This window comes from Bombus flavifrons, chromosome 7 (genome assembly GCF_040668555.2).
Source record: "Bombus flavifrons isolate JBK064 chromosome 7, iyBomFlav1_principal, whole genome shotgun sequence".
In the NCBI taxonomy this organism is placed as follows: Eukaryota; Metazoa; Arthropoda; class Insecta; order Hymenoptera; family Apidae; genus Bombus; species Bombus flavifrons.
The window spans coordinates 10,940,196-10,955,232 of NC_138448.1; the positions used below are offsets into that span (position 1 = coordinate 10,940,196).

Below are 15,037 nucleotides of genomic sequence, written 5' to 3' on the forward strand. Positions count from 1 at the left end.
CATAACATTTTTACTTGCCAGTCATTACGACTGCGCTATTGTTGTATTGTTATTAATTATTAATAAATGTAATCGCGTATGTTTATATAATCATCCTAAATAATTGTTGCAGAGTTTCTACTTGCTTTTTTTTTTGTTTATAATTATGGCATTAAAAATTGGTAATTTTTTTGCTCCTGAATATTTGATACGTAGACACCTTCCCAATTAGGAAAAGTATAATAAATGTAAAATACAAAAACATCTTTTAAGATTTTTAATAAATAAACGTATTAAAAATAATAAGTACATATATATACAGCTTAAGTGTACAATATTTGAGTATAAAGTTCAATACACTCTATGACGCAGAATAACTCTCACTCTCAATTCCATTCAGCTATATGTGTATATCTTCCACACACTACATACCTTACGCTTATACATTCCTTCTTTCTTTATTTTATATTCTCTCTCTCTCTCTTACTCTCTTTCAATCTTCTACTCGCTTCAGACAAATTATATAGACATTACCAAAAGACATTCAATCACATTCAGACAAAAAAGCTCAAGCATTTTAATTTCAAGTACTCTCGGTCCTTCATTCCTCTAACACTTGAAACTCATTGTCAGTTATTATAGAGAATTACCTTTTGCCAAATTTCTTTTCCCACGTAATCCAAAGCTGCTCGACCACCTGCAAACCGCACGATATTCAAAATTATACCGCGAATGTTTGTGTAAATTCGCATCTTTTAAACACACACAGCTGAAGAACTGAAATTTAAACGAAAATCTGTTTCACCAGCTAGATATTATAATCAATCATTCTCTAAATATTATAGCGAATTACTCGCTGGATATTGTAACTAAACTGCGGATATACATATTTGCCAATTTTTTGCGAACACAACTAAAAGAGTAAGATATATTCGTTAGGGGCCTGTTATACTTACCAAATATTATAACGTGTACTGTACTCTGCATATCTATATTTACATTTACTATTTACATATATAAAAACGAATGACCTGACTTCGATTCAACAACGAACAGTCTAATCTCGTGAACCAGGGAACATGAAATTCTAGCTGCATATTGCTCCCATGACGTAAGCAGCCACTAAGATAAGATTTTTCGACATTCATCCCCTAAGGGGATGTGGAAAAGAAGTGGAATGTGTTTTTACGGATTCCTGCATGTCCCTTAAGCTCAATGGGATTCATAGCTAAGTTTATAAGAAATATAGTTTTATATATTTTTACATATTACCTGCATTCCGCGTATTTTCGCATTTCTAAATTCCTCATAGCTAAATGCATAAAATTCCGCACTCTGATTATAACAAATTGCACATTAAGTACTATAACGAGTCATTCGCTAAGCATAACGAATTATTCACGATATATCTTATCACTCGCCAAATATTCCATTTTGAACATTCCACACATTTCTCCCCATTGAATCGCATCCTATCCTCCGCCTTTCAATTTCCCCCCGACAATTTGCTTCTTAATTCACCGTCCACTCAATTCCCTCCTAAACACTCAATCCAAATCACCGCAAGAACCGTAAGAAAGAAAAGCCTGTAACGGTTGTTCGCAAGCATTCAGCGTCTCAGCGCCGATATCTATGAACCCTGAACGTCACTGAGCAGCGCGTAAAACGGAATGGCATGATTGTTGCAGGCGAGGAAGTCGTAACCGTGCCTCCGGCGAGCGGAGGTCAGGACAGTTGGAAAGTGCAGAGGCTTTCGTTGAGCGGCGAATCGCCCAACAACCGTCGTAAAGGCTGTCGTCCTCAACTGCAGCCGGGCAGCAAGCGTACACGGCCGGCGCCCGCTACACCGGCGTTATCCTGCAAGGTCAATGCCAAGGACATCGACGAGTACCTCGACTGGCCGAACAAGGAGAACACGCCCGGAAATGCCGTGAATGCTGCTGAGGGGACGACAGAGGCACAGATCGAGAACGACAGTCCCAACATGGGGTCGAATTTGAGTCGGCACAATGGAAAGGGCCTCACCGGCCGTAGAACGCAGTCATCGGGAAATTTGTGCGATCCCAAAGGGAAATTGAACAGTATGGGCAAGATACTAATGCCGTGTTCGAGCGCACAGAGAGAGAGGTGAGCATGATATTTGTAATTTTTGGATTTGGTGTTGAGTAATCGGAGTAATCGGCAATTGTTTTATTATTCTTGCTTTTTTTCGTTAATATTAATTATTAATAGAGTCTCCTGTTATATGGTCTTGTTGTTGTTTTATTTTTATTAAAAATCCTGAATGAAACTTTCAAAACTTTTAAGGACTTATATTCGGTCGATGTTCTGGGATATTTATTGTAGATATTGAACGTACTTTTGCTTGTAAACTAATCCTCTGTTTGATCGTACAACGCGTTCTACTTCAAAATTCTGTGTACTGAATTTTCCTGGTTATATTTACGTTAATGGAATTTAAACTTTTTACGGAAAAGTAATGACTTTTTTTTTATGGTGTCGAGTGTGTACATGATCTATGTAGGGCGGTGAAGAAAGAACTGAATGTTTTAAAATGATCTAACGTTTATTTAGCTCACATGCAAGGAAGTACAAACAGAATTAAGTTTGCTTATGAAAAAAGATTAAATGCATTAAATTCTCTTGAATTTTCTCGGCCTGTTTGCTTAGTTTTTCCAATATTGAACTATGTGCGCACTGCTTTGACGTCAGACATGCTTTTCCCAACAGTCAAATACCGAACCAGTACTCTCAAATTTTCGCATAAAATCGCTATTGACTTCACCCATTTCTTCCCTTAATGTTTCAAGATTTTGATCGCTTTTATACTCCACTGTTTCACTATGAAAACTCTTTCTTCCGTAGGATAAATATTATTTCAAATAATACATTAATTTTCTAAACAGCTGAAAAGAACTCTCTGTTTAATACCAAAAAATTCTTAAAACTGGCGACAGTGAAACTTATCTTGTTAGAAAATATTTCGATTTAAAACATTCAGCCCTTTTCTTCCCCATTGCGAAAGTTCGTGTATGTTTAAAATAATTGTCGTTTGAAATAGGTTTCCTGATAATTAAAAAATGGTTGGATGATAGCGATCGAATAGGGTAATTAAGGTTACTGTATCAATTGTCGTAACTAAGTAGTAATTGAGTGCTAATTGAGCTTGTGCTTTAAAGTATTTATTTCTTGAGAGTTTTAGACCAACTCTTTTAACGATTGGCAATTACTACTTTGAACGCTTTCGTATAATCTAGAGCATCTTATCAGCTTGTAATTTAGTATATTACAACAAAGTAACGTTGTAATTTACAAACAATGTAGCGGAGAATATTTCACCAAGATCCACGAAAAATTGTTCTGCTTTATAATAAAACAACAAATCCGTGGAATTTTGATTGAATTCCTCGTTTGAACTTCAGCTCGCATCAAATATTTCTTTACGTCGTTTCAATATTTAAATGTACAAAAAGATATAAATTATTTATGTCATTAGATATATCGTTGAAATAGCGTTTTAAGCTGAATAAGAATAAAATTCTAATCCTATTACTCGTAAACAATTTTTTAACTACGGAGCAACATATATTTTCTTTAATATAACAATCTACTTTTCGTAAAATATGTAATAAATATGTTTACTTTAATTAATACTAACAAACATAGTTAAATTAAACAAAAGCGCAAAGAAGATAATCGACGAAGAAGCTACAGACGAATTGATGAAGGAAACTTCTGTATAATTTTCAACCAGTCAACCGAGCAACATTCGAAAGAATTATAAAATTAATCGAAATAACATTAACAACGATCATCTTCGAGAATTTATTCGAACAAAAATCTCGGAAAGTACGTACATAGAAATTTTCGTGCACTCTAAAACGGAGAAAGAAACGCTGGAAGAGAGAGTAAGTGATTTTTCGTGTTTCTAATTCGGTCGAGTTCTTCTTACCGTGCCAAGAACAAACAGAATTTAATTTAACGATAAAGTCGGTGGATACAAAAGGTCTGAACGATTGCAGGATATAAAAGGAGAGGAGGTCGGTTCGCGATCGATTCTTTCGCAAGATATTCCCAAGCCGCGTTATCGAGCTTAAATGGACTATTGATACACTATTGCCCAAACACGCCAATTCTAATTAATATTCAGTCAATGTTTGCCTTACGTTCAGTCATACAACATGGGTTTAACATGCTCGTCGATTCTGTCTCGATCGTGTTAGCACGAGAAGAACGTGATCGATGAAAACTAATGAAATGTACTTACCGAATATCTTCTTTGTCCACTTTGAAAATGCGAAACGGTTCTATTAAATCGTTGCATAATACAATGTCGTTTCTCAACGAGATTTTATCTTTTTGTTTAATCATAAAAAGATCCGACAATTGTCTTTGCTTGTACATTATTTTGCACGGAAAGCTTCAAATTATTATTTTCTTCGTTAATTTAATAACAGGAATTATGTTCTAGCAACGGTATAAAAATCAGCTTCAATTTATTCAGCAGTTTATTATATTATTTTGCACGTTAAAATTAAAAATAACGAGAATAAAACGTTTATGCATTAATCAACGATTGCATTTATTTGAAAGACTCGGTTTGTTAAATCGTTATGAGTTCAATAACGTCAAATAAATATATATGCTCCGGATATAATTACCAATTACCTTTCTTTTCATTCTAATAGTCTTAGCGAAATCGCATTCCAAAGTTAAACGATTACTTTCGATCCCGGTCTACTTTACTCGGAACTGTATTTATTACCTACACTAATTAAACGTTTGAAACGCTAAGTATCTGGAATATTTTACCCTGGTATTCACGAAAACGTATTTCCGAATTAACTTGGTTCTTTTGACAAATTTCTTTATGTACATTCCCGTTACGCCGCGTTCTTCGTGCGCTTCGTATTATCACTTGATCATCCGACATAACTGAATATGCCAGGTTAACGTAGTTAGTTTTTATTGCGTGGAAGAATTTTGTAGGCAGGACAAAAGGAGATTTCACTCGTGCGAAACTACCGAGGCATTCGTTTTGCTCAACTATCTTTACTGCCTCATCTTCTGGATGAATTTAATTACAACGCGCTTCCGCCTACAGTTGTAAACTCTTTTCGAATAATGTAGTTCGCAGTTTAACAGGTACGGAATTTACTGCCTTCGATTCTAGAGTAACCGGTAGAAGGAAACCAGTTCGAAGCGCTTTCCGTTGCGCTTCATTTAAAAAATGATAGGAACTTATGGATAACTTTCTTGAAATTTGAATCAACAGTGTAACGATAGAGAGAAACAACTTTACTTGATAATAGATAAATTTAACAAAAAATGATATTCATCTGCTATCACTTTAGAAATATTGAAAAAAATTAGAATACGACTTGTAGAATAGTCTTTTTTATTGACTTTTTACTGACCTTCTCTCGTCCATGAAAACTAAAGGACAGAGAAAACATATTCATTAAATATCACAAATGAAACTAGCAAAATATCAGATGCTGATAAAATATTTCTTAAAGCAGGTTTAATCTATAGACTGTGAATAAAAAATAAAAGCATAACAGATTGACGTTTACAATCTCAGAAACCACTATAATTGATCATTGACTTGGCTCAGCTGAAATCATAGATTGAATTTTATCATTTTTTTGGCTCGATCCATCTTTTTTAAAAGCATTGACAGTTGTAATGTTTGATAAGACATTTTTACGTTATCCTGTGCAAAGGTGGAACTAGTAGTAACGTATGATTCAACAGCAAAGAATTTGTCGCGATATAGGATAAAGTATTACGGCAATTTTTCTGTTAGACGTATCACATAATGGGACGACCTTTTTCCAACAGCTATGCGTGGGTTAATCTTGTATATTCCATCTTGATTTTTTGTATTGTGACCTCGTTCTAGAATATTGATGTGTGTCTTTTAATTTCAATTCTTCATCATATGGCAAGCACCAGTTAACCCCAGTTACTTTCAACCCCAGTGAACCTTGCTAAGCATTGATAATTAGATAACGTGACAAATTTGTTTCAAAAGAAACCATTTCGTTTGTTGATGTGTGACAAAAAATACAGAAACTTGAAGCGGAACTTGTAGAGAGAGGATATTTTATTTAAACAAACTATCTATGTAATTACTAAAATAATATTGCTTTCGTAGAATCGTGTGGATTTCAACGTGAATTTATGAGAAATTTCTACGAATCTATTTGACAGAGGCTGTTATAAAAACAGTTATTTCCATTTTAGAAAATACAACAGAACAAAAAAAACGGCACATCTATACAAAGAGAGTGTCTTATTCATATATGGACGATTGGTTGAATAAAGTTTATGAATTTTTCGACTGTTGTTCTTTTTAATTGTGGCAGTTTTGTAATTAGTTCGATAAAAATATTTTCACTTGTAAAAGAAATTACATGCAATATCGTATCGAGGCGTGAATTTCAATTCTGATTATAGAGCAGGGAAACACTTAAGCGATAATTTTCAATTATATGGATCGTGATCGTGTAAATCGTGATTTTGTGAAGCGAAATAGCGATAACAGATTAATATATTCATTTTGCGCTTGTAATTATCTCACTGCTCTGCATGAAAATTACAAAATTAATTGCATGTCGATTACTAAACATGAACTATTCGATATTAATGAAGATGAAATTAATGGCTACACGTCAACACTGAATCATCTTCGCATAATTTGCTTTGTATTCAAATCTTGCAGCATTTTCATGTAGCTGATAAATAATTTTTCAAGAGAATCAGTTACAAATTGAATGCTTCTAAAAATGTAAAAAGTACGTTACCCTTTAAAGATCTTTGATATCATTGCAAATTTGAAACATCTTTCATTCATAAATAAATATTTCCTCCTCTCGTCTATGAAAACTAAAGAACAGAAAAAACATATTCTCGAAATATCACAAGTGAGACTAGGAAAATATCAGGTACTGATAAAATATTTCCTAAAACATTTTTAATCTATAGACAAATATTTCCCCGCTGTGAATAAAAAATAAAAGTATAAGAGAAGCGTGCGAGGAATAAAACCAGTGAAATAATACGAGCCGATAAAATATTTTCTAAAGCATTTTTAATATGTAGGCAAATATTTCCCTACGCTTTATACAAATTAAAAAGATAATAAAAAATATTCTAAATTATTCGATAAATTAAAAAATCCATTCAGATCTCATCTGAGAAACTTCTAAAAAATGCTTTTCACCTCGGCTTAAGAAATAGAAATGAAAATGCCCGGAGTCATCCAAATTAGCTACAGAAGAGGATAGTAAATAGTAATAAATCAAGGTTGAATCAAGGGAAACACTACTCATAAACGGAATTAAGCGCGATGCTGTCGTGGATTCCTCGTTACGAGATAGTGCTCAGCCTTGCTTGAACAACCAACAACCATGGAGTATAATGTGGCATAACAGGTTAGTCGCGAGATAATTTAAAGTCCCTTTAAGGTCGGTCAGTCGCGGAACTGGGGCGGTTTCCATTAAATCCTCGTTTGCACGAAAACGGATGCGAGCTGCGAGGAAACAGGGATGAACAGGGTAAAAAGCAGAGAGACACGGGTTAAAAGGCGCACGAATCTTGATCTCATTTGCGTAAGTGCTGTTGTTCAACATGCTCACGATGCAACAATATCGAACGACGTATGAAAGTACTTTTCTTCTTGACGATTCCTTTATGTGAGAGAACTATTGAAGTGAAAGGAATCTGTAGGAACAGAACCGTATTGTATAGGATATTTTAAATAAAGAAAATACGAGTACAAATGGATCCCATTTATGAAAATGACAATGCTACGTGTTGATTTTAAGATTAATAGAAAATATTAATGTAAAATATAAAGTACAATATATGTTATATTATTAAAGGATTACTTCGCTTTCTCTGTTACTGAACATTCAAAAATCGTTTGTTAGCAAAGATTAATCTCTAGATCTGTAAACCACACCAATTTCCTTTCTAATCGATTCTAATTTATTCATGCTATTTCGATTTATCCGATATCTGTTACTCAGTGCCCAATACTTTCGAAACGTAACTTACAAATTCTTTAATTAAATTACAAGAAACGACAGCAATCAGATTCCAGAATACAAATCTTCTCATTGACCTGAAAGATCAACGAAACAGCTACGAGTTTAAATAGCCATAGCGAATAATGAACATGACATTGGAATATTAGAGAAACTTGTCACGAGCACGTCATAACGCCAAGTAAAATTATGGTTGATTAGAAATGTCTACGCAGTTTTAAACTGTATAATTTGTTCTTGAAAATTCCCAAGGTCTGAACGTCCTCGCGTATGCTTTACAACGGATATATTGTAATATTGGAAATGGTGTCACGTGCAAACGGCGCGAAAGCTTATAACACGTAGTTTGTCGTGAAACCGCTCATCATGTCTGACAAGCTGCGTAACATGTAGACACAATCGTGACGTGAAACGAAACTGAGATTCGCAATTTGTTCCTTTATGATAATTCTTTTCTACGACTGTACCGTTATAATAATATAGGGGGGGTTAATCGTAATTTTAAAAAAGAATATTGTGACAGATGATAAAAACAGTTTCAAAGAAACAATGTTAAATACAAGTGTAATATATAACAATTATACTATTAATTTATTATTATATTAATTAGGGGTTAATTTTTCGATGATGGACAAGTTTTACTTAGAATAGAAAGAATATTATGACAGATTGTAAAAATAATAGTTTAGAGAAAATGTTATATGCAGGTGTAGTACATTACAATTATATTACAACTTATTCTTCGTCATTGTTAGCTACTGTTTTAATATTAACGTACTAAAGATTAGCGCTATTTGACAATTACAACGAGATGCATAGACAATCAATAATCTTATTGATATTACCACTTATTGATTATACCACTAGAGAAGAAACGATTCCTTGCTTATCTTTGATCTTCATTTTAATTAATTCGAACAACGATGGTTCTACTCCATTTACAAAAATAATCGTTTTGCATTAATGCAAATATGACACACCCGTGCTACGACTATATCTGATAGCATGTGACAGCCACATGCTTTATATGTCACATGTCAAGATTATGAACTGTTAATATAAATAGAGTGGCGATAATGTCAGAAATTTATCGCGTGACATTTGTCGGTATGTTTATGAGTTACTCTGTTTTACAGACAAATGGAAATTGAAATTTAATACTTATGAAGGATAAAAGATAATGACGTTATGATCGCCAGTATTTTGCGCGTTGATAAAGTTTAAAATTAATTTTAAAGTGGGAATGTCTTTATGCATGAAAGGATACGACTTTGTGTTGTAATCGGATAAAATTTTCATAAAATTGACAAAATTTAATTAACGTAGAACAATGAATAACAATGAAACATTTCATTCTCTTTCATAAATATTCGAACTTTTATTGTTCTGTGAAAAATTCAGTAAAAAAAAAATTAAAGATTTTCCGTAGCTTCCTTTATCTGAAATTCACATTAGAATTAATCGATTAATTAATATGAGATAAAAATATTGTAATGTTATTATTAAAATCAGTAGCTTTAAACCACTATACCCATTGTAATTAAATTAGAAATACAAAAAAGTGATGAATATTTTTTTGCTCTATTGGACGATAACATTTTGTTGTAGATGTTTTCTTATGGAAAAGAAAAAAGTATAGTCTCCGCTATTCCCACTGTATGTTAGAACAAATCTCGTATGTACACGTACCATCTAACTCAGGAAAGTGAACAAACACCGAACTATGTGAATTATGCAAACATCGACAATGCGTTTTCCTGCAACATACGCTTTTCTTGTTTAGTCTCAGGTTAAATATCATTGTTTAAATTGGGTAATTGGTTATTTCATGTTTCACGTAAAGAACGTGAACTATATTTGTAATATGATGCAATATAGGACACGATATATATGTGACAAAATATCTTAAACATAATACAATATTAAAATATATTGTTAGTATTATCAAAGCATATTACCGAATATATCTAGATTAAAAAATATGTTCAATATAATATCTCTAATATCCGGAAATCCCATGAGGAAATAACATTTACATGCAAAATGTAATACTATAGAGATAAATATTACAGAGATAAATATTTGTGTAAAATGACAGGATATTTCAAGTAAAAATTATAAAATAAAAGTAATTAAAGTAATAGCCGTATTCGCGTAAATGAAGGAAAATTTTTTCATATCATTCCATTTATTTTGATAAATAAAATCTGCGCCTGGAAACTAAATTTCAAATTTCATACATGTACAGTAGAAAAATTAAATTTTAATTACCGCAATCTTCGTTTTAATTATTTGATTATACGAAATCTCATTTATCTGTTTTCATTTTTAATTCTCTGAATTACCAACATTCCTAATTGCTAACCGCGGCATACAATTTTCGAATAAAACACAAAGTAACTTTTGATAATGATAATTTAAAAATAAAATAACAAAGATCTTCCTACTTCTTTTATGCCTCACGATATACGCATTATTACTTTTGCATGAAAATGTTAATAAAATTCCAATTTCGTTATTTCATCATCTTTCTTATCATACGAGTCTTATTTTAAATTAATGTTAAATTATTAAATTGGCGTATTTTGAAAATTTAGATTGACATTTGAGCCATCTTCTGCCTTTTTCGCGAGACATTCAGAACAAGTAACGCCTTCTTTCCAGATATAAATTCTGTGGCTCGTTGCCCAATCATCTAGATGACAAGGACGTGCTGGACGACGATCCAAAGGAAAATAATAACGTAATGACGGATACTATCACCGGGAATCTTGGTGGAACTCTACCACACAAGAAACGATCGTTGGGCGTACATTTTTCAGACGGTGGACCAACTGGAACTCTGGATCTCGTGAAACATCGATCGCAAGACTCTCTCGATGAAAATGATCCTTGGAGGTATGCCATCATTTACTTTTGCACACGATTTCCTTAGCAGTAATGGTATACGCATATAGATCAAATTTAGAGCAAAATATCAATGCCGATTATCGAAGAATATTGGAAACGAAATATTATGTTTCGTTAAAACTGCAGTTGAAACGAGCTGAAATTTGTTGCATACGCTACGGCACCTGTCTCGTAGAGTACTTTAGCGTACTTAAAAATATATGACTAGGTTTTACTATAGTTGTTGAAAAGGAGCAATTAGGATTTCTTATAGTGTATTGTATGATGTATCAAAAGTAATAATTATGTGGTTACGCTAGTTTTAGTATATTACAGTTGCGTGTAGAGTTAATTAAAGGAAGAAATTTATGTGGGAATGTTGAATAAATGTAACAATACTATTTAAAATTCTAAAATTAAAGAAACATATTTTGGTTCCATTTTTCATTGCAACTAAAATCATATTAAAATGGCAGATATTACGTAAAAGCGGTATCGCAGACCCGTAATGCCAAAATTGCAGCATTTACGCAATTTGCATAATAACTCTGCAACTAGACGAATATTGCAACAACGTGTATTAACGAATGCAAATGGCAAGGTATCTATTTCCTAGCATTTCCGTAAAAACTGACCGATTTTTCGAAAATTTCATGGAACGACAGGAAACTTAGATAATAAATCTTTTAACGAAATTTTATCCCATTTGATCTGGGAGATTATCTTCTTACACGCAAACGTATTTAAATATGAACTATCATATTTAAATTACTTCCTTATTAAACATGAACATTAAATACAAGAGGATCTTCAGAGAGCTCATTAGAAATATACGAAATACGAAATACTACTTCATTTTTCGTTTTTCGAGAATTTTTCACTCAATTAACACCACGATACTGTACGAGTTACTCATTTTAAAAAATCAATTTTCTATTATACTAATCCTATAACAAATATCCGACCTTGCAAAACTATATACAACCTATGCAAAGTTTAGCACCTATTTTATATTCATTAGGTAAAACAAATTTCTCCTTAGTTTCTGTTCCTTCATGCGTCTCTACAGAAGCGTGAATTTGCATTAATAACCCGTAATTCACTTATTATACTAATCTAACGAATGTTCCATCTTATTCGGGAAAGCTAAAAATTAAATCGATGGAAAACTAAGAGTAAACGGAACAAAGTAAACGACAGAACCGATCGTCAAGGAAGTTTCTGTGTCATTTAAAAAATTCAAGAATCCTGTAATTGTTGCAGGTACCAGCAGAGTGACCTTGACTTGGTGAGGTGTCGCCATGGAAATTTCGACTCCGTGAGAAGAAATCGTAGCGTCGACACGGTATCTGGAGATTCGACAAGAAGGTACACTCGGGACACGTCCCTGGAGGACAGATGTCACCGAAATTCGGATCTCGACTTGGTGGGCACGCTACCGAAACGGAAGCAGGAAAGTAGAAACGGCGGAAAGGCGTCAGATACGAACTCTTCGACCTCGCAGCCGCGCATCCCTGACGCCACAGATAACGATCTACTGATGCAGATCGTGCATAAGCCTGATTGCGAGTTGGTCAGGCATCGACAACAGTTTAGCAAGTGCATCGATTTGAAGTTGAGCAAACTGGCTGGCGGGGAACCGCAGGATCAAGGTTACGCGTCCGAACGGTCACCCGAGGACGAACATCCGCCCTCGTTGCCTGGACAGCCGTTCCCTAATATAACTCCTGGTGAGTTACATTTTCCATTTATGTATATTCAGTGCACGCTGTAGTTTCGTACACTCGCGTCCATAGGTTGCCGGATGTTTCATTTAAATATAATTCTTTATCGAATTACTATTTTATAATGTCTAGTCACGTTTGTGATAGAGATGATAGGCTTGATTTAACTATTGATATTGATTGATAAATTAGTACGGTGCTATTTGAAAGTGTATAGCGTATAGCCACTAAAACTGCCAGCTATCGGATACTTAAGAAATAGCAAAACAAGAGATTGAAATGTATAAGAAATAAATACATAGATTGTATTTCTGTAAGAAAATCTTCAAAACATATTATAATTTAGTTTTTCCTAAGACAAGCGATTAATAAATATCAACTTCGTCTTGTAATTGGAACGCACTTAAATATAGCAAGTATCAAAATACTTATACACATGGGAGTATACTTTAGGGTGGTGTTCCGAATGAAAATTAGGTTTTAATTTCGATAAAATTTTAATGGGGAGTTGAAAACTCAAAAATATTCAGTCAGATAAAGATATTTAATTATAAATAAAATAAGGTTGTCTATATAGATTAACAGACTTATTCTCTTTCGTGCGGGCCGTGTTGGAAATGTTCGATGAATAAAATCTTCATTTCGTAAATCAGTGTCATGTTTTAAAATGTAAATAAAATACGAGGTACTGAATATAATACAACGCAACGAATTGAAACTGGATATGTACAATATATGGCGAAAATTTGTTGATACATTTCGATGATAAATAGTTTTGAAATAAAAGAAGTATATGCAGAATATATTATATACGCTTTTCAATGCTAGATTCATTAGTGAACAGACGAATTATTTTAGAATTCCTTATAAATGTACCGGACGTTAGAAAAAAGTGGAACCGCTGAATGTAAATTATTCGTTGCATTTCTATAAATGGAATTGTTTATATCTTGAAAAATAAAACTCAGACATTCTTATGCATGAATTTTCTTCATCTTCTTGATATCTGGGATACAAATATCGCCTACTTTTCTCTAACATCCAGTGTATTTATAAGATTTATAATCGACGATATATTAGAATTGAAATTTGTAAATTATCAGACAATTTATAACACAATGATGCGCTATATTTAATTACATCTAAAAGAAACTGTTACTACAAAAATGGCAGAGGTTTCTGTGAAAATCAGCCATTCAATCACAATTAGAATTCGAAGTAGAAATTATAATTCCAACAAAGTAGTTCACGTTCGTTGCAATATCTAAGCTGTAAACGAAACGGGCAACATTCGAAGTACTAAACGCAAACGTATTTTTACGTTTATTACTCTAGTTTTCTCTCGATATTCTTTTCCTTGTGAAATTTATCTCGTACACCGTTTGCGATTTCTTCCGTACTAATCGTTTCAAAACTTCTTCCGCTCTGTTTCGTTTCTCCTTTTTCTCCCTCTTTCCTCGCCACCCACCACGATTATTTGGTTTCTTCGTTGTTCTTTTCCTTTTCCACACCACTCAAACCAAGCTGCCTTTAATATCGTTTCGTTACGATGTATCCGCCCCCTTTACTACTTTTCTCCACTTACGTTTCAGCATTCATTTTTACGTATCTTTCAAATAATTCCTTATCTCTCCTCGAGATCACTCTGTAATTTTCCTTCCTTCGCCTTTGCCCCGGTTTTCTTCTATTCATAGTATTATTCGACTTCTTTTCGTGAAACTTCTTTCATCCCCTTTCCCATTGGCAGGCTTCCCTTTACCGTTGTTCGATAACTTTGTTGGCTTTCCAATCTGTTTGCTGAATCCCTCTTCCCGTCACTTTTTCCCTCTCTTCTCTTCCTCCCGTCTTCCATATCGTTTTCTAATTCCAACGCGTGTATCATCCCCCATTTTTCTTCTCTGATTCGTAATCGACGGTTAACGTAACGGCAACGTACAAATGAAGAATAATGTCATATTATCGGAGTTTTATTTTCGGTGTTTTATGTATTTTGAAGTATTACCGTAGATGAGGGAAAGATGAATGAATACAGAGGATGAGTTTCATCTTCTTAGGGAGGGAACTGTCTTTTAGAGAATTTCTGTTGATAGTAAGAGATTAAATAATTTAGATATCGGTGGTAACTGATTTAAAAACTACGTGTCTTTCCTGGAACATAATTATTACAAGAATAAATAATTTACAAATATTTTTATGTCCTATCAAAATATACCCTTTAATTATTCCAATTATTTTAATTATATTTTCTTATATGTATAAAGTAATCATTTTACTATTGTCATTTGATTGCCTATGGGACTCCGAGATTTATTATTGAGGAAAACTTAATAATTCATAAAATTTGTCTAATAACAAATGTATTTTATATTACGCAATGAGTTGTAGCAGGAA

The 15,037-nt window shown here is 33.3% G+C and overlaps 1 protein-coding gene across 1 annotated transcript in view; it reads left to right on the top strand.

Moving 5' to 3' along the window:
- Positions 1-15,037, top strand: part of LOC138181418 (uncharacterized) — a 230,640-nt gene that overhangs the window by 159,737 nt on the left and 55,866 nt on the right. The window contains exons 2-4 of the mRNA XM_069116183.1: positions 1,668-2,106; positions 10,698-10,931; positions 12,186-12,652. Coding sequence (XP_068972284.1) covers positions 1,668-2,106; positions 10,698-10,931; positions 12,186-12,652 — 1,140 coding nt within the window. The remainder of the gene's footprint in view (positions 1-1,667; positions 2,107-10,697; positions 10,932-12,185; positions 12,653-15,037) is intronic.